General features: G+C 56.0%; 1 protein-coding gene and 1 long non-coding RNA gene across 2 annotated transcripts; both read right to left on the bottom strand.

The window, feature by feature from the left end:
• Nucleotides 1-722, bottom strand: LOC100449461 (uncharacterized). Its single transcript, XM_024233490.1, is given in 3 exon segments — nucleotides 1-21; nucleotides 23-212; nucleotides 214-722. Coding segments are annotated over 3 exon segments (720 nt in total).
• Nucleotides 723-9,379: 8,657 nt separating this feature from the next.
• Nucleotides 9,380-10,983, bottom strand: LOC103892731 (uncharacterized). Its single transcript, XR_656941.3, has 2 exons — nucleotides 10,695-10,983; nucleotides 9,380-9,501 (listed from the first exon to the last, which is right to left on the bottom strand). It is a non-coding gene; the product is annotated as an uncharacterized LOC103892731 (long non-coding RNA).
• Between the last annotated feature and the right edge of the window lie 7,373 nt (nucleotides 10,984-18,356).

An 18,356-nucleotide genomic window follows, 5' to 3' on the forward strand; every position in this document is an offset into this window, starting at 1 on the left:
TCAGCTCCTGCCACTCTCCCGAAGTGCTTTTGCACATGGTCTGGTCTCAATGTGCCCAAGACGGCCCTGTGCTGGGGAGGAAAGTGCTTATATAATCCTCCCCGAGTGTTTTCTCTCTCAGGCAGCGTGCACACCCCACTTGGGTTGCAACACAGGCAAGCAGATGCCAGGAAATTCTGAGGCTGCTGCTGAGCCTGGGCTGGGTGAGCTCAGACCCGAGACCCCTCACCTGTGTGGGCCCTTGGCTTCCTCTGTGCCCCTCCTGAGCGGGGTCCCTGGCGCAGACTCTTGTTCAGACCGTGCAAGGTAGGTGTGTGGTCAGGAGCCCACGGCTCAGGACAGAAGCCATTTGGGGAACCAGCGGGACCTCCAGCGGCTTGGAGGAGGCTGAGTGGGAAGCACGTTCCTACCCAGGCTGAGCACTTCACACAGGGGGCTGGGCCGGTAGGAGAGCTGCCTGCCCCGGAGACCCCTACCTGCCTTCTTGTGCTGGCACAGCCATGCCCAGCCTCCGCTGGGCAGCTTGGACTGAGGTTTCCTTGTGGTGGCCCCTCCCCAGAGTGTCTCCCGGGGACACAGGCCCTGGCGGCATGCAAGTCACCCGGGGGGCTTTTAACAGAGACCAGCAACCCTCCCACAGAGGACTGGGGAGCCGGCCCGTGGCTGGCGTGGGGGAAGCAGGAAGCAGGCACTACCCCCAGCCATGCCGGGTGGACAGGCATTTTCCACAGCTCGGGAAACAGAGCTGGGCCAGGAAGGCTGGAGCTCAGCTCTTGGGTGAGAGCCGCGGAGCCCTGGCTGAGCCTCACCTGCGCTCGGAGCCCATTTCCTTTTCTGTCAAATTCACGATGGGATCTGGCCCCTGACTCCACCCCAGCAGCACCAAAGACACCAACCGCCCTGTGCTCATTTCATTTCCTCCCAGCCAGCGGGGGGTCGAGGGGTGGGGGTGGGCGCAGGCACTGCCCGGAAGGGGAGTGAAAGGAAGGGCAGCGCCCGCCCAGGCCTGGGCCCCTCCCCAGCACGTCTCCTCCCCGGCCTGCTGCTGCAGCGGGTGAACACCCGGCAGGGCCTGGCGAGGCGTGGCAGGGTGGGTTGTGTGCCTGGGGCTGGGGGATGAGTGTTGGGGTCTGCCGGCGCTGACAGTGGGGTGAGGACCGTGGCCCCTGGATTCCCTCCACCCCCAGGCCCTCTTGCCTGGCGGGGACAGCCAGGGAACTGAGCATTCTCCGTGTCCTGAGGCTCTTCTTGAAACGGTCCCCAGGATCCTGTGAGCAGGAGCCACGCAAGGCCTGGATCGGCCTTGATCTCATCTCAAACTCCCTCATTTCTACCACAGGAAGGTGCTGGGCGCGGAGTCTTCACTGCGGGCAAAGGACCCAGAGGAGAGGAGTGCGCTGAGGCTGCCTGCCCATGGCCAGGGGTTCTGAGTTGGGGCACGTTTCCGTTCGGTGGCCCTCAGACCCTGTTGGCCGCCAACCCTTGGAATAAGCAACAGGGCGCCTTGGACCCAACAGCCTGGTGGCCACAAGCCCATCTGAATGCCCAGAGCTGGGGAGCTGGGCCCAGGTGGTGGGAACTGTGCTTGCCTCCCGGCCAGGCCGCCTGTCATGGGAAATGGGCCACCGGAGCCCCTGCCCGGCAGTTGGCTGCCCCCCAGGGCTGCTCCGGCCAAGCTTCTCCTAGAGGTCACGCCCTCCACCACACCCTCCCACCCCACTGGGGCCAGCCCTGCTGGAGGAGGGGGTGCCCCCACAGAGTCTGTCCCCGCCGCTGCCGGCGAGGACCTCCGGGTGTGACCACACAGGGCCCGGGCTCCCATCCAGGCCAAGTGGGCGCAGGGCACGGCTTCTCCGTGGAGTCCCAGGCTCTCCGCCTCCAGGGGCCAGGCGTGCCTGAGTGAGGGCCTCATACTGGAGGACGGGGAGGGGTGCAGGAGGCGGCTCAGGAATCCCCCAGGGCGCCCCAGGCCAGGCTGATCACAGCAGAGCAGCCTTAGCAAAGCTTCCAGCTTTCCCCCGCCTTTGCCGCATGTCTGCAATGGGGACTTTTCAAAGCTGATCTCGGTGCAGTGGGCGTAGTTGATTCCAGGCCCCGGGCTGGACCCAGGAAGGAAAGCCTGCGTCTGCTTTTTGCTGGAGTTTAGCACAAGCACTGCAGATGGCAATCCTGTGCCGTGTGAATAAAGTGTGTCTCATCCCAGTGCTTCTCCCTCTAGCCAGGGCCAGGCTCCTAGAGGGGCTCACAGGGCTCCCAAGCTGGACTCCCTGCCCCAGCCCCTTCCTATTCCCCGGCTCCCGGCAGAGCGGGGCTGTCATTTCACCAAGCAGCCATGGGGGTGGGGGCCAGAGCCTCATGGGCATGGGGGCAGTGAGGTGGGTCCCTGCCCGTGGGGGAATGGGGGGGCTCAGTGGTTCTGGAACAGGAGTGATTCTGCCCCCAAGCAGGAAACACAAATCAATATCTGAATGTTTGGGGTTGTTGCAACTGGGGAGGGGGCGATACTGGCAATTTGGGGGTATAAGTCAGAGGGAGGAGGGAGGGAGAAAGAAGGGAGAGAGGGAGGAGGGAGGGACGGAGGGGGGAAGGAGGAGAAGAAGGTGCCCAAGCCCCCATTCCCCAGGAGAGGTAGTGCCCAGGACTATGGTGCCCTTCGCAGGGCTGGCCTCCCATCTCCATGGCGTCACTCTCTTTCCTTCTCGGGGACTTGGGGTGACCATGAGCCCTACTATTGAAGTACTTACTGTGGAAGGTGGAAGAGCTGAGGAGGGCGCCCGACAGGATCCCCCAGGACACCCTGGCCCATGCGGCACCATTCGAATGCACGAGATCGCCGGCCCTGTGCGGGTGCTGGGGCCCGAGGGGCCTGCCGGTCCTGCAGGGTGCTGCTCAGATGCCTCGACCCTGGGAGGCCCCTGCTGGCCACTCTTGCGGGCCCGCCCCAGCCTGTGCCTTCTGCTGGGGCAGGGCCTCAGGCAGCAGTGGACAGTGACCAGGAGGGCGCCGCTCAGGTTGGGAGAGGCCCGTGGGGGATCAGCCTCCCCTGATCCCGGGGCGGGGCCGAGTTACACACAGAGATAACGCAGACTCAGGCAGTGCGCAGGAGGCCGGAGTGCCGAGTATGGTACAGGAAACGCAGTGTGTGCAGCCGGGCTGTACCACGGTCCACACAGCCAGGCTCTTTGGTGTGTTTCCTGCACACAAGGACATTCACAAGCCCTCAGCACCGTCAGAATCAGGGAATGGACAGGTCCCTGCGAGGCCCCACTGCAGCCTGGTCACTGTCCCCACTAGGTTCTGAGAGCGGAGTCTGAGGGTGTCACACCCTCCCCCAAGCCGCCGTCTCTCCTCCATCTCTGTCAGCCTGTGCAGGCTCCTGGCCCCTCCGTGCTGTGGGCACTCGAACTGCTTTGCCTGTGGATTCCTGGTGATGAGATCCTGGGTGGGCAGGGACAGCAGGGGGTGAGGCTGCGCTTCCGCAGGTGTCCTGGCGGCGGGTGTAAAATCTCACCCTGGGCTGTCTCTGGTGACGTGAACGCTGACGGTTTAATTGATGCGGTGTCTGCAGGCTCCCCTGCAACGTTGTCCTTTCTCTCTATTATGATTAATCTGTGTTCTGTGGGGGGTCCTTTAAAGCCATGGGAACATACACACGCGCCAGGCTTCCAGCTGCTTGTCTGAGCCTGAGCTGTGGGGCCGCTTGTGCCCCAGGCCATCTCCTGGCACCATCAGCTCCCACTGCCCCACCCTCCCCATCAAGCAGGCTCCTGAGTGCTCTGGTGCGGCCTCGTAGCCCCAGAGGGTCGCGATCTCCTACAAGTCTCTGGTGTTTTCCCTGCCCAGGCTGGAGCTGGCCAGTTCTCCCAGGAGTCCTGGCCACTTTGAATGGAACACGATACTGAGAAGCCGAGGTCTGGGTGCTCGGGATGCTCATGCCCATGGAGGCCGGGACGTCAAGGGGCTTCCAACTCCAGCCTCTCGTGGGATGGTAAAGCAGCCTGGGCAGGGGCGGAGCTGAGAACAGAATTTCACCCCCAACGTTCTCAGACTGGAGCTCCAGAGGAGCCGCTGCCCAGGGGCACTTAGCTTGTCCTTTATGAAAACAGAAAGTTGAAAACCCCAGATGTCTAACAATGAGCGAATGATTTGGCGAGCTGTGGCTCGGGGTCTGCCACGAATTCTTGGCTCCTGGACTGTGGACTGGGGGCGGAGGACACCAACAGGAACTCTTAGAGGGAAGCTGGAGGAGGTGGGGGAGACAGAGCTTTGGAAAAACAGCTTCGACTTCGCTCTTGGGTGGAGGAGACAAGGGGAGGGCACGCAGCCAGGGACCACGGGCAGCAATGCTCCCTCCTTCCCCGCGTAAACGGGTGGCAATGCTCCCTCCTTCTCAGGGTCCCCGGGCAGCAATGCTTCCTCCTTCTCAGGGTCCACGGGCGGCTGGTGGTCCCTCCTTCCCGGCATCCACGGGCAGAAATGCTCCTTCCTTCTCAGGGTCCAAAGGCAGCAACACTCCCTCCTTCCTGGCGTCCATGGGCGGTCGGTGCTCCCTGCTTTCCAGGGTTCCAGGGGAAGTCCTACCCCCTGAATCTTGGGAGTTGGGGAAGAGGTGGGACCCTCGAGGACAGGCCATAGCCCTCATACCCAGCCACCCCTAAGGGAGCGTAGCTGCTCCACACAGTGGAATTCTCTCTGCACAGGCAGCGCAGCCCTGACGCCTCCAGACACCCCTTCTTGCCGATGCCCTTTTCTAGCTTGACCTTGATGGTTCCTAGAGCCTGAGGGTCAAGTGTTCCCTGGCTTGCTTCCTGTGACACCAACTGGAACTTTTCATTGTGGTCTAAAAATAATCCCAGCACTTTGGGAGGCCAAAGCAGGAGGATTGCTTGAAGTCAGAAGTTCGAGTCCAGCTTGGGCCACATAGCAAAACCTCAGCTCTACTAAAAAAAAAAAAAAAAAAAAAAAATTCGGCTGGGTGTGGTGGCTCATGCCTGGAGTCCTCGGAAAGCTAAGGCAGGAGGATCACTTGAGCCCAGGAAGTGGACACTGCAGTAAACTACGATAGCAACATTGCACTCCAGCCTGGTGGACAGAGCAGACTCTGTCTCCATCATTATCATCATGATCATCATCATCATCATCATCATCATCTCTCAAGCATCAATAAGACCTTATTCTATAATGATGATGGTCACACAACTCTGAATAGACTAAATACTGGTGAATTGTGCACTTCATATAGGTGAAATGTATAGTATGTTAACTATATCCAAGAAAGCTATTTCTAAAGGGATTTATCATTCTAATAACAAAAATAAATGATAATAGTGTGACTCTTTGGCACTTTCCTGTTTTTTTTTTCTGTTTGCTCCTTTGATCATCCAGCACACGGGTGGGAGAAGGCTGGGTTTCACTATTATCTCTGCCTTGCCAATGGATAAAGCCCAGACCCCAGGTGGGAAGTGCTGGGGTGGAGATTTCAATCCAGGGACTCTGCCCAGGGCCTGTCACATGTGTCATGTCAGCCGGCCTTTCATCATCTTATCTTGATCAGTCCTGTCTAATCTGGTCATTCTTGGGTTGAGTCATTGGAATCCCTTTGGCCCTGTCACTGAATCCCCCTCTGGGACAATGCTGAGACAGCTCTGTGGCCTCCAAGAATAACCCACTGACCCACGCCTCCTGGGGTTTATCATCTTCTTACATTGACTCAGGGCTGATGCATGTGACCCGTGGAACATGGCAGAGCTGACAGCGTGTAACTTCCGTGACTGAGCTGTACAAGGTACCACAGCTTCTGTCTTGGTCTCTCGGGCTGTCCACTCCGAGGGGAGCCAGCCCCATGCTGTGATATTCAAGTGGCCTCATGGCAGGGTCCATTTGGAGAGAACTGAGTTCTGGCCAGCAGCACCACTGGCCAGTGTGTGATGGAGTGACCTGGGAAGTGGCTCCTCCAACCCCAGTCAGGCCTTCAAATGAGACTGCAACTCCAGCTGATGCAATACTACAGCTTCAGGAGACTTCAGGAAAGAATGCTTAGTCAAATCCCTCCAGAAATAGGGGCTCTTATTCTATTAGCAAGACCATGGACTGCAGTAATGTGGAAAGTGGCCCAATGAGCTGAATGATCAAGCTAGCAAGCTTTGCAAGGAGGGCACTGAGGGTGGCATATCTTGTACTTTATTTTATTTATTTATTTATTTTAAATAGTAATATTATAAAATAGAGATGGGGTTTTGCCATGTTGCCCAGGCTGGTCTCAAACTTCTAGGTTCAAGCAATCCACCTGCCTCAGCTTCCCAAAGTGTTGGGATTACAGGCATAAGCCACTACACCTGGCCTCTTGCTACTTTTAAATAAAATAAGAGAGGGAAGAGATAAACTAAAGGAAGGGCTGCTAAATATAAAAGAGACGCTTTCTGTCTGAAAACAATACTTTTTCTCATCCCCAGCCCCTCAAGGTGGCACACAATGCTAAGAATAGGAAACCTGGGGATGCAGGTCATTTAGGGAACAGGACAGGTGATGGTGGCAAGCCTCCCAGATGGCTCCAGTGACCCCCCAACTCCTGTATTTGTCTGTGTGTGCTCCCCTCCCACACAGCAGGGCTGGTCTGTGTGGTCAGCATAGAGTGTGGTGGTGGTCAACGTGTGACTTCCCCTTGAGGCTGGATTATAATGTCATTGCAGCCTCCACTTGGCCTGTTGGCTCACTCACTCTAGAAGAAGCTGGCCACCATGCTGTGAGGACATCAGGCAGGCCCTGGAGAGTAACTGGGGCCCTCAGCCAATAGCCAGCACCAGCCCACCCGCCTCGTGAGGGAGCCACCAGCCCCAGTTGAGCCTTCAGGTGATGCAGCCCAAGCTGACATAAGACCACATGAGAGACCCTGAGGAAAACCGCCCTGCTGAGCACTTCCCACTTTCCTGGCTAACAGTCTGTGAGAGATAAAAAGTGATTTTTGCTCTTTAAGCCATTAAGTTTTGGGTGTGTAGCAACACAGCAACAGATATAAAATATAGCAGCATATAAAAGACCTGCACAAAATTCCTATGGAAGTGGGGATGGATTTGGACCAGGGACAGACAATATCATCTGTTTTTCCTCCCTGAAACCCTTCTTAATGATCCTGGGGTCAGGGCACTCCTATCAGAATCAATGACCTGCTTTGGGTTTTAATTCTAACCAGCACTGGCATGTCCCCTCTAAGATGCGAGGTATGAGAAGGACTTGCTTTTGGTTACTTAAACATGCCAGGCCATCTGACACCCTCACTAATGACAACCACTTTGCAATCTCACTGATTCTCACTTGGGTGGCCAGTGTTTGACCGGTGACTCTTCTAAAAAGTTGAGCATGCCATTACCCACGGGTGTGCTCTGTGTCTGCCCCGTGGAGGAAATGCTTTGTCCAAAATGCCTAATCAGAGTCCTAGTGCCAAACCAGGGTGTCAGCCTTGGCTAAGCCCTGGAGACACCTGGGAGCTCTGAACACGCAGCTGCCCACCCCGGGAGCCACTGGGAGCTGAAGGAGGTGGGAAAGGGCCTCCCTGGGGCCCTCAGAGGGTGCACAGCCCTGGAACAACTGACTCTCAGACTCAGCCTCCAGCGAGGGAGAGGGTGAATTTCTATCACACGGACCCCCCGGTTTGTGGCACTTTGCTGTGGCAGCCGCAGCACACGGATGTGAAGTGGGGCCGGCATCAGCCCCACAGCCCTTTGTTCCTGCTTCATGGCCCCCAGGAGAGACACCCTGAGCTCCCACTCTCTCACACACACTCGAGGCTGAAAATGCAGGATTTTTATGCCCAGACCTGCTGTTTCTTTCAGTTGTAACTTTTATCTTATGAAAACATTTCTGACTTACTCGAAGGTAGAAGGGCAGGACTCATCGCTTCTGCCTCCTCTTTCTGCCCAAGGATAGAGAGAATAAAAGCCAGCCATGTGGTTCCTGCAGGAGGACACCATGTGGTCACTGCTGTCACCAAGAGAGTGCACAGGCTCCAGCTGTGCATGGGCGCCCTGAGTGTTAACTGGGCTCAGCCACGTCCTCACTTTGACGGTGACTCACAGAGCCATCTGCCTGTTAAGCAGCTGGTCCCCCAGGGTCCCCTGAGAGCGCAGCCAGGGAACTGGACGCCCACATTTCCTCACTCTCTTCCCATCTTCCCTCCCTCATCTTCCTCCATGCGCTTGAGTGCTTGCTCTGAAATCCAACCTTTAGTGACAGTAAAGGAATAAAAGAATTCCCTCCACTTAAAGTGGACAGCAAGCCCCTCAATACCTCTAGGACCCTCTGTCCTTGGTGTAAGTTTGTAAGAAACTTCCACGAAACATTGCTTCTATCTTATGTAGATGCTTCTGCACAAATAACAGATGTCCACAGGATGTCCAAAATATGACAGGGGACTCTCCCCGCTGCCCAGACCCCCCCGCTTTCCTGAGGGTGATGGAGCTGCCCAGCTCCCTGCTAGATGCCCCAGCTTTCCTGAGGGTGATGGAGCTGCCCAGCTCCCTGCTAGATGCCCTGGCTTTCCTGAGGGTGATGGGGCCCTGCCGGGGGACGGCTGCATTTGTGCCAACTTAAGATATTTCATCTGAGCCGCCAGAGGCTCTAGAAATTGGAATCTACCAATGTCGACCAACACTGAGAGCAGCGTCCTGAGCCCCGAGACAACCTGATCACCCAGAGATCTCTCTTCCCCACCCCACCTTCTTCCTGAGCCATGTGCAGAGACGGTAAACGTTGAGCAATGATAGAAGCAACCCCAGGGTCCCTCCATGGGATCGAGACCAGGTGACGATGTGTGCCAGGCGCGTTCTCGGAAATGCTGGAGGAATAGGGCCGTCTGGACACGTTGAGAGGTGGGTGGTTCCAGCTCAAACTTTGGGGGAGCACCGTGGGTCGGGGTGAAAATGGCACTTCTATCTCTAGAGTTCCCCCAATGGCCAAAAGGTGGACTCAACCCGGATGTCCTTGGGTGGACTGATGCCTGCTTACCCAACATGGGGTCTCTCCCCACCAAGGAGTACGACTCAGCCAGAGAGGAATGACGGCCTCATCCGTGCTGCAGTGTGGGCCAGTCTGGAGAACATCATGGAAGTGGAAGAAGCCAGATGCGAGGACCACACATGGCCACCTGCATGCCTGTGACATGGCAGAGCAGGTGGGTCTGCGGAGATGGGGGCCCATGGGTGGTTGTCGGCGCTGGAGGGGATGGGCAGTCATTGGGTGGCCTTTGGGGGATGATGAAAACGCTTTGGAAGTAAACAGAGGGCATAGTACAGCATGCGCCTCATGCCACCTACAGTGTCATACTTTAAAACGTTAATTTTATGTGCAGTGAGTTTCACCTCAATTTAAAAAACAGGAAGAGAAGTACCCAAGGATGAGAATTGTTTACTCCTTGTGTGCTCTGTGCATGTGAGATGAATGTCACACCCCACACACACTTGCAGATTCCCAACCTGGTGCCGTTCCTGCCCTCCTGGGGTCAACGACCTGTACGAAGCCCCCAAAAGAATGGGATGGTGTCCCAGCAGCCTGGGGCTTCGAGTGGGGAGTGCGTCACTCGGGTGGACCCTGCCCCACCCACATGTTCTCGAGGTCAGACCCGTCACTTAGGGGCGGCTGAGGGTGCACCAACCGGTATGCTGGGACTCTGTGTTCCGACCACAGCGCTGGGGCCTTTCTAGAAGCTTCCAGGAAGCGAGAGCCAGTTTTTGTGTAGGCACGGGGAACGCAGGCCGGAGGCCCCGTAAGGACAGGCACATCTCCCTCCCGGAGGCTCACTGGCCACACCTGCTTCAGGGGAGTAAAGGGGGCTGCTGGGGCGCTCAGGCAGTGGGAGGTGCCCGTCAGAAGGCAAGTGTGAAACTGGGGTGCTCGGGCCGTGGGAGGTGCCCATCAGAAGGCAAGTGTGAAAACAGCAATGTGGAAGCAATGGAAGGAGGGTCTGGGGAAAATGAGGGGGCGGTCAGGACGGGCTTCTGAAACAGTTTTTAAATGTCTGTTTTCTGATTATAAAGGCAATGTATGCTCATTGTAGCAAACTTCAAAAATACAGGAAAGTAGAAAGTGGGAAAAGGTGCTGCGAATCTGCCTTCCAGACCTAACTGAGAAGGCGTGGCCTGTTGCTGCCCTCGGGGTACTTGCCCACGCCTCCTCCTGCACCCACGCCTCACATCTCCCCATCCTGCATGAAGCCGCTCAGTAGCTATTTATGGGCTAAATTTTGGCCATGATTAAATTCCTGTGACTCGGCTTCCCTGGAAGCTCATAAGAGCCCAGGACGCCTTAAGTGGATGGAACGGCGGCTCAGGGCTCAGGGGAAGGCAGGCAGGATCACTGATGCACCTGCACTCCGCCCGGCAGTAGCCTGCCTCAGTGGCTGCAGCTCAGTTTTGGGTGCTGTTTATCTCCTACGAACGAGGAAACCAGGGCTCTGAAAGCACAAAGGCTGGCTGAGGGTCCCCACACGGAATTGAGAAGTGGGCTGGAATTCCCCCCCTCAACCAGTGCCCCTTGCTGAGCCTGGATTGGGGTCTGAGTGTTAAACTCTCCAGGGGAACCCCCACCGAGGGTGACCCCCCCCAGAGACCAGAGGGCTGGACATCCTGAATTCCTTGGAGCAGGTGCACCCCTCTGCTGCCTAGGAGGAAAAAAGCCCAGTGGGTTAGGAAACACCCGCTCACCCTTGCAAAGCCGCAGCATCTGGGGTCTTGGCCGCTGGTTCTAGTTTATGGTGAAAGCCAGGTGGAGCCAGGAACAGACTCTGTACCTCTGAGGCAGCCGGATGCGGCTCTTGACGCAGAAGGTTGATTTTGTCTGGATCTCTCTTGACCAGACAAGGTAGGGTTAAGTGTGTGAAGGGGGAGAAGGGAATGCAGACCGCCTGGAACTTGAAACTTCCCAGCCCAGAGCCAGCCAGTGCACGGAGACGCAGGCCTAACTCGCTGCTGCCGCTGCGGGCACCTGGGGTGTGGAGCCGGGGCACGGGGCAGCTGTCCATCTGCAGCCACACGCCACAGGGGATGGGCGCTGGCAGACACGCCCGCTCGCTCCAGGGTAAGTGCAGTGTGCGGTGTGTGGGGTGGCTCTGGTGTTAAGGAGGTCAGAAGTGAAGTGTTTTCACACAGGCTGGATTCGATGCGATTGGGCCATCCGGATTGACGATGGTGATGATCGCGATGCCTTCAGACTCGCAATCGAGGGGGTGCACGCAGGGGAACGTGCCATCTGGGAACGTCTTTCAGGCAAAACAAAGCGTTTTGCTTTCCAGTTGATAATAGGGAGTGCTGAACCCAACGCCAAGAGCTCAAAGGCGAATTCATTTGGTGGGAAGAGTCCATCTGCGTCTTTGATCTGACGTGGTTAGGGGCATCCTCCCCAATTAACAATTTCTATTAGCTGCTGGCTTTGTCTTCTCTCCTTTTTGTGGCATGCTCCAGGTGACCGACTTATCTCTCAGCGCCCGGATTGGGCTATGCCGTGGACAGATTCAATTAGCTAAACATGTTGTTAAATGTGCATCTCATTACGGCTTTTTTTTTTTTTTTTTTTTTTAAGAAAAGAAAAACAAAGTGTGGAGGCAGAAGGGCTGGGTTCCCCGGCCACCTAGGGGCAGGATGAGTTTGGGGCTTGCAAGTCCACAGCGAATCTGAGGCAGGCGCCGTCAATAACAAAGTGCCTTTACGATATTTATAAGAACTAGGCTCTCCTCGGTCCTTTTATTTGAACACGTTTCAAAGCAGACCCCTTCCTGGCACTTCTGTGAGGTGTCTGTTTCCCATTATAAAGCTGGGCCTTGAACGAAAGTGACAATCGCAGCTTCCAAACATAAACTTCCTGAAACTCCTTTAGAAGGTTCCTCCATGACGTGTAGACATAACCAGAAAGCCATCACTCTGGGAGGTCGGCCGCGGGTGCGTCTTGGCTCCGTCATGATCCTGGTGAGGGTGGCAGGTCAGGGTTGTAAACTCCAGGAGGGGACTTAAGTGACGGAACAGGGAAGAAAAGTGGCTGAGCTTAGCGACAGGCCGGCCTCAGAAGTGACATCCCCCCCAACCACCGACCCCCACCCAGTGTCCTTACGCTTTGTGCAGAAATCTGGTGTGATCTAAGATGTTGGTGCAGAATTCCCATGTGGTGGTGATTTATCACACCTTCCAGTGTCCTGAGCAGGAACAAGACAGAGGGCGTCGGTGGCTTTTTGGTTAAAAACATAGGCAGGGCCATGCAGGCCAGGCATGGTGGCTCACACCTGTAATCCCAGCACTTTGGGAGGCCGAGGTAGGTGGATCACCTGAGGTCAGAAGTTTGTAGAGCAGCCTGGCCAACATGGTGAAACCCCATCTCTACTAAAAAAAATACAAAAATTAGCTGGGTGTGGTGGCAGGCACCTGTAATCCCAGCTACTCGGGAGGCTGAACCTGGGAGGCAGAGGTTGCAGTGAGCGGAGATTGCGCCATTGCATTCCAGCCTGGGGGACAAGAGTGAGACTTTATCTCAAAAAACAAAACAAAACAAACAAACAAAAGAACATGGGCAGGGCCTCTCACCCAGTGTGATGGCTTAGGGATGCAGAGCTTCCTGGCCACACTTCCGCTCTGGTCCCATCTGTTCTCACAGCGGTCCAGGGGCTAAATCACAAGGTACTGACAGCCCTCATTGTCCTCCCAGACTTCAAGGAGAGTTTCTTTGCAGACCCAGTACTTGGATTGGGCTGAGAAAGAGGAGAAACTCTCCCTGGGGTAGATGCGGGTGGCAGGACACTTGCTACCAAGGCATCCGCTGCGGGGCCCCTGATCGCTGCCTCCCCGCCTCCATCCGCAGGGACCTGGCCCCTTGGCTTCGTGACACGTGGCAGAATGCATGTGCTCATGGCTTTGGTTTCTCTGGAAAGGGTGTCCCAAGATGAGGGTGTTCAAAGACTCTTCAAGGACAGGAATCGCTCTCCTCCAACTCTTTAGACATGGATAGGAGTTTTGTTCTCGTGTTTTATGTGGTGCCTGATGGTAATGCGATTCTTCAACGCCAAGAATGGGACCGTCATCAGTTGCTAAAGCTGTTCTCATGTGTCCACTGCAGGGGCTGGTTTCTGATGGACGCCCCTCCCGGCCCCTCTCCCCTCCCCTGGGTAGAGCAGGAACAGGACAGAGGGTGTCGGTGGCTTTTTGGTTAAAAACATTGGCAGGGCCTCTCGCCCAGTGTGGTGGCTGTTAGCGATGCAGAGCTTCCTGGCCACCTTCCGCTGGTCCTGTTTGTCCCCACAGCAGTCCATGGGCCGTGAGATCTCAAAGGCTGGGCACCGGACGCTTTGCTCTCTATCCTTCACACCAAGCTGGTCTGAGCTCTCCACCTGCTGTGGCTGCCCAGTGCCCCTTGCCAGAGACCCAGCTCAGAAACTCAGAAATGCTTCCAGCCGCCCGCCCTCGGGACTGGCGTGAAGACCTGGTGCTGGGGCTCCTGGCTGGTGCTGTCACTGCCCAAGTTTGGGGGCCTGCCCTCCTTGTCCCCCCCGAATCTCCCCCTCCCTAATCCCTTGGGGGGCATCGGGAGAGTGGGGGTTCCTAGTTTCATTTCTCCTGCATGAATCAGATCATCTCCTCACCCCACGGGAGGCTTGGGATGCCGAGGCTGGGCGGGGGCGGTGGAATAATCCTCCGTGGCACGAGGACGGTCACCGCGTTCGTCACTCTTAGCTGCAGCGCCTGTAACAGTCGCCAGGGCTGCTGTTTGAGGAACAGGGTTGCCTGTGTCTGCTCTGCCCCAGGTGGTTCGTAGGGTGGTTTTTACTCCTTGCCAAAGAAGCCCAGACAGCCCAGCAAGGCAAACAGTGTTCAACTCTTTTCATGCCTGAAGAAATGGGACATCAGAGAGGTTAAGACACTGGCCGGGAAGCTTCCGGGCCTCGCCTGCACCAGGACTGTCCAATGGGGACGTCATCTGCCTCCCAGACAATATCTTAAAAAAAAAAAAAAAAAAAAAAAGACAAGGGATTTATTGAGATACACTTCACATACCATAGAGTTCACTCATTAAAGTGCAATTCCATTTAGAACATAGAGAGATGTGCACCCACAACCACTATCAACTCAGAAACTTTCATTACCGCAGACAGAAGCCCCCAGCCTCTCGCCGGCCCCTTTCATTACCCCGGACAGAAGCCCCCAGCCTTTCGCCGGCCCCGCCAGCCACACTCTGCTTCAGTCCAGGAGTCATCAGCTCTGGTCCTGTCCCATGTGTGGGTCACACAACGCGTGGCCCTTTGGGAGTGTCTCCCTTGCTCAGCGTCACATTCTGGGGGGCCTGTCCATGCAGCCAGCACCACCCCAGATGTTCTTGTCTCAGCCTACAAAGATTCCTAAAGAAAGGTTAGAAACTTCAGCTTCATTGGCTCCAGCTAGTGTGGACACCCTTATCCTTCTGTGAGCCTGTTTTCTGCCTGTCCCCACAGCCTGACAAAATGTGCTCCCCACCCCTCCCTTTCTCCTACACCTGGAGGCCTCCAGCTAGACTTCCTTCAGGCCTGCGTTTCACTATCAGTTTGTGGACCTCTGGTTATTTTTTTCCTGGAGAGGACACTACTTGGGTGTTAAGGGGAATTTTGGCCGGGCGCAGCAGTGGCTCATGTCTGTAATCCCAGCACTTTGAGAGGCTGAGGCAGGAGGATCACTTGAGTCCAGGAGTTTGAGACCAGCCTGGGCAAAACAGTGAGACCCTATCTCTACAAGAAACTATTTTTAAAAATTAGCCAGGGGTGGTGGTACGTGTGTATAGTCCCAGCCAGTTAGGAAGCTGAGGCGGGAGGAACAGTTGAGCTGGGAAGGTCAAGGCTGCAGTGAGAGCTAGGATGGTGCCACTGCACTCCAGCCAGGGCAACACAGTGAGACCCTGTCTCAAAAAAAGGAAAGAGGAGTTTTGATCCTCAACACTATAAAGGCCTCTATAACACATACAGCATTTTCTTTTTCCTTTCTTTTTTTTTTTTTTTTTTTGAGACAGAGTTTCACTCTTGTTGCCCAGGCTGGAGTATAATGGCACAATCTTGGCTCACTGCAACCTCTGCCTCCCAGGTTCACGTGATTCTCCTGTCTCCGTCTCCCAAGTAGCTGGGATTACAGATGCCTGTGACTACGCCTGGCTAATTTTTGTATTTTTAGTAGAGATGGAGTTTCACTGTGTTGGCCAGGCTGGTCTTGAACTTCTGACCTCAGGCAATCCACCTGTCTCGGCCTCCCAAAGTGCTGGGATTATGGTGTGAGCCACCGTGCTTGACTACATACAGCATTTTCAAAGGGCCCAGGGAGACACAGTGAACCCAGCAACCCCAGGCAGGATTAGCAAATAAGCATAATTGGGAACGGATGAAGAGCTGAAAGCCTGAGTGTTAAGTTGTAAAGACTTGGAAGCCCTGGTGGGAGCTCGGTAGTCGATTGATGATGTCTGCCATGGCTGGGTAGGGAGTTAACAGCACATGTGCTACGTGGTGGCATCTGGTGCAAATTTGGTTGGGTGGGAGAAGTCCCTGGATTCCAGAAGTCAGGGTGGGCACACCCAGGAAGCAAGCACTCACACCACCTCATGTGTGGACAGCAGGGCCTGGCTGGCCTGGCCCAGGAGGCTCCATCATGGTTGCAAGCTGCAGGCCGACTGGGTCTTGGCGTGGGCCTAGTAAGCTGCTTTCAGGGAGTCTGTGAGGAGCTGCCTCTCAGGTCAGCCACCTCTGAGTAGTGGAGGATTTAAAAACCAGACCCCATTGCCCTGCCACATCTGCAACATCTGGCCCAGCACAGTGTGTGTCTTTCTTGGGTAGCCGGGTCCCTGCAGAGGGAGACAGTGTGGCCGGGTGCCAGCAGGCCGTGCTTCAGCCCCCACTCGCGCCCCCACACCCTGGAGTCAGTGCATTGCAGAGCTGTGACAGCCCCTCCTCTTCCTCCATGCAGCTCCTGCGCCCACCTCTCCCTGCTCGTGATTCACCTATGGGGCTCAGCACAGGGATTCCTGAAGGAATTTTTCTCCATCTGAGAGGCAGTACGATAAACTCCCACAGATGAGATTGGCTGTCTAGCAGAGGAGAACCCTGTGTACTCTTGTGTTCTAGAACTTTCTTTTGGTGTCACCTTATTTATTTTTGCAACCTCCTGCCTAATTTTCTTTTGAAATGTTTTTTCACTTTAAAAACCGATTCAGAGAGCAAATGTGAACAGAGAAAGGAGTAGGCTGCCTGTGCCCACGTGTCTAGGCCAACCAGCGGCTTTTCCGCAATGCTGCACCCGGAGCAGCCCCCACTGTCTGTGGCCTTGACAGACACTCCCTTGTTCATTTTGCACCACGTGAGCCGAGGCAGGTTGGGTGGGCCATGGCTGCTCTTGGTCCCAGCGACGGGCATTCAGGTGCAGGCTGGGGTGGGGATGGCGCTGCACTCTGGGCATGGATGCCTGCTGGCCACCAGCCTGGGATGCCACGGGACGGAGCTCAGCTCAGCCACCACCTGCCATTGCCGCACAGGCCGGGAGGTGAATTTAGCTGAAACCATCACCCCCAGGAGGGAATCCCACTGTCTGCCTTCGGGGGGGGCGGAGCAACGCCAGCCTCTCCAGGGTGATTTTCGGTAGAAACAGACCCCTCTAGATCCCAGAAACTGGGCCCTCACCATGGCCAGCTCAGCCTCATGGGGCAAAGAGCCATTGTAATATCCAAGTAACAGCAGCAAGGGTCATGAGTTCTGCCTTTGGGGCGTGCTGGCAGGCGGGCAGGGGTCTGCGTGCCTCGGCTCTCTCAGGCCCACGCGGGAGGTGCCATGACTGTCCCAGGCTTCAGACAAGCTGACTGTGGCCAGCTGGAAAAGGCTCCCCCAAATGCTCTGATCCCCAGAACCTGTGCTTGATGCCTGGATTAGCCCATTTTCACACTGCTATAAAGAACTGCCCAAGACTGGGTAATTTATAAAGGAAAGAGGTTTAATTGACTCACAGTTCAGCATGGCTGGGGAGGCCTCAGGAAACTGATAATCATGGCAGAAGGTGAAGAAGAAGCAAGAACCTTCTTCACAAGGCAGCAGGAAGGAGAAATGCAGAGCAAAGATGGGAAGAGCCTCTTATAAAACCATCTTCTCTCACAAGAACTCACTCACTATCATGAGAACAGCATGGAGGAACCGCCCCGTGATTCAGTCACCGCCCCCTGGGCTCTCCCTCCACACGTGAGGATCATGGGGATTAAATTCGAGGTGAGAGCTGGGTGGAGACACAGAAACTGACCATGCCACTGCCATACACAGCACTGCCGGTGGCTGAGGGTCACGAGGCAAGGTCTTCCCAGATGATCCAGCTGGGCCCAACATAATGGCAGCGTCCTTTTAAGGAGGAGGCAGAGGAAGATTCAGCCCACACAGAGGCAATGGCCCTGGGACACAGACGCAGAGGCAGAGATTACAGCGAAGCAGCCACAAGTCAGGGCATGCCTGGCTTGCAGACACTGCAGAGGCGGGAAGGACCCTCAGTAGAGCACAGCACTGCAGCCCTTGGCTTTGTCCCCACAGGGCCCATGTTGGGCTCCGGCCCCACACTGCGTTTTAAGGCCCTCAGTTTGTGACATCATGGCAGCCCAGGAGCCTGGTAACAGCTGAGGGCTGAGGTGCCCTCCCATGCCCTGCATGCAGGCCTCGCTGACCCGAGTCTGAACTCCTCCGTGCGATCTGTGTATCATTTGGAGGTGGATGCAGGGTAGAGAAGAGAAGACTTTCTTGAGGATTTTTGTCCCCTTCTCTTTAAAGAAATAAGTCCATTTGCACGTCTGTGGGGATGTGGGGACAGGGGTCCACGTCTGTGGGGACGCAGAGACGGAGGTACACATCTCTGGGAATCCCAGGACGGAGGTGCATGTCTGTGGGGATGTGGGGATGGAGGTGCACAGAGGACGCCTTCCGGTGAGCCCTGCACCATCACACTGTGGCCCTGCCCATCCCTGTGGGCCAGCGCGTCTGGGTCTGGCTGCTGGTGCAGCACATCTCGATTCTGGACTGAGATTCAATGGTCACACTGGACGTCTCCTGGGTGCAGGCAGAAGGCAGGACTCTGCGGTTGCTGCCCAGAATTCAATTGCTCTTTCCACCCCGAAGAAACAGGCTGTCAAGTTGCACAAAACTGTGGCGAAGGGGACTTCTGGGGGTGAGGATCTTTGGGGGTTGAGTTGCTGATGTCCTAGGATCTTCTCCCCACTTCTGTTTCCCCAGAGAACTCTCGGCTCAAGGGTCCCCACTTTGGCATGACTTCCCTGAAAGCAGGTGGTGGTGACCCTGTAGGGTGTTGGCCTCCTTTCCTGGCCTCACCCTCTTTCAGTGCCTTGTCCGC

Source organism: Pongo abelii, chromosome 18 (assembly GCF_028885655.2).
Source record: "Pongo abelii isolate AG06213 chromosome 18, NHGRI_mPonAbe1-v2.0_pri, whole genome shotgun sequence".
Lineage (NCBI taxonomy): Eukaryota > Metazoa > Chordata > Mammalia > Primates > Hominidae > Pongo > Pongo abelii.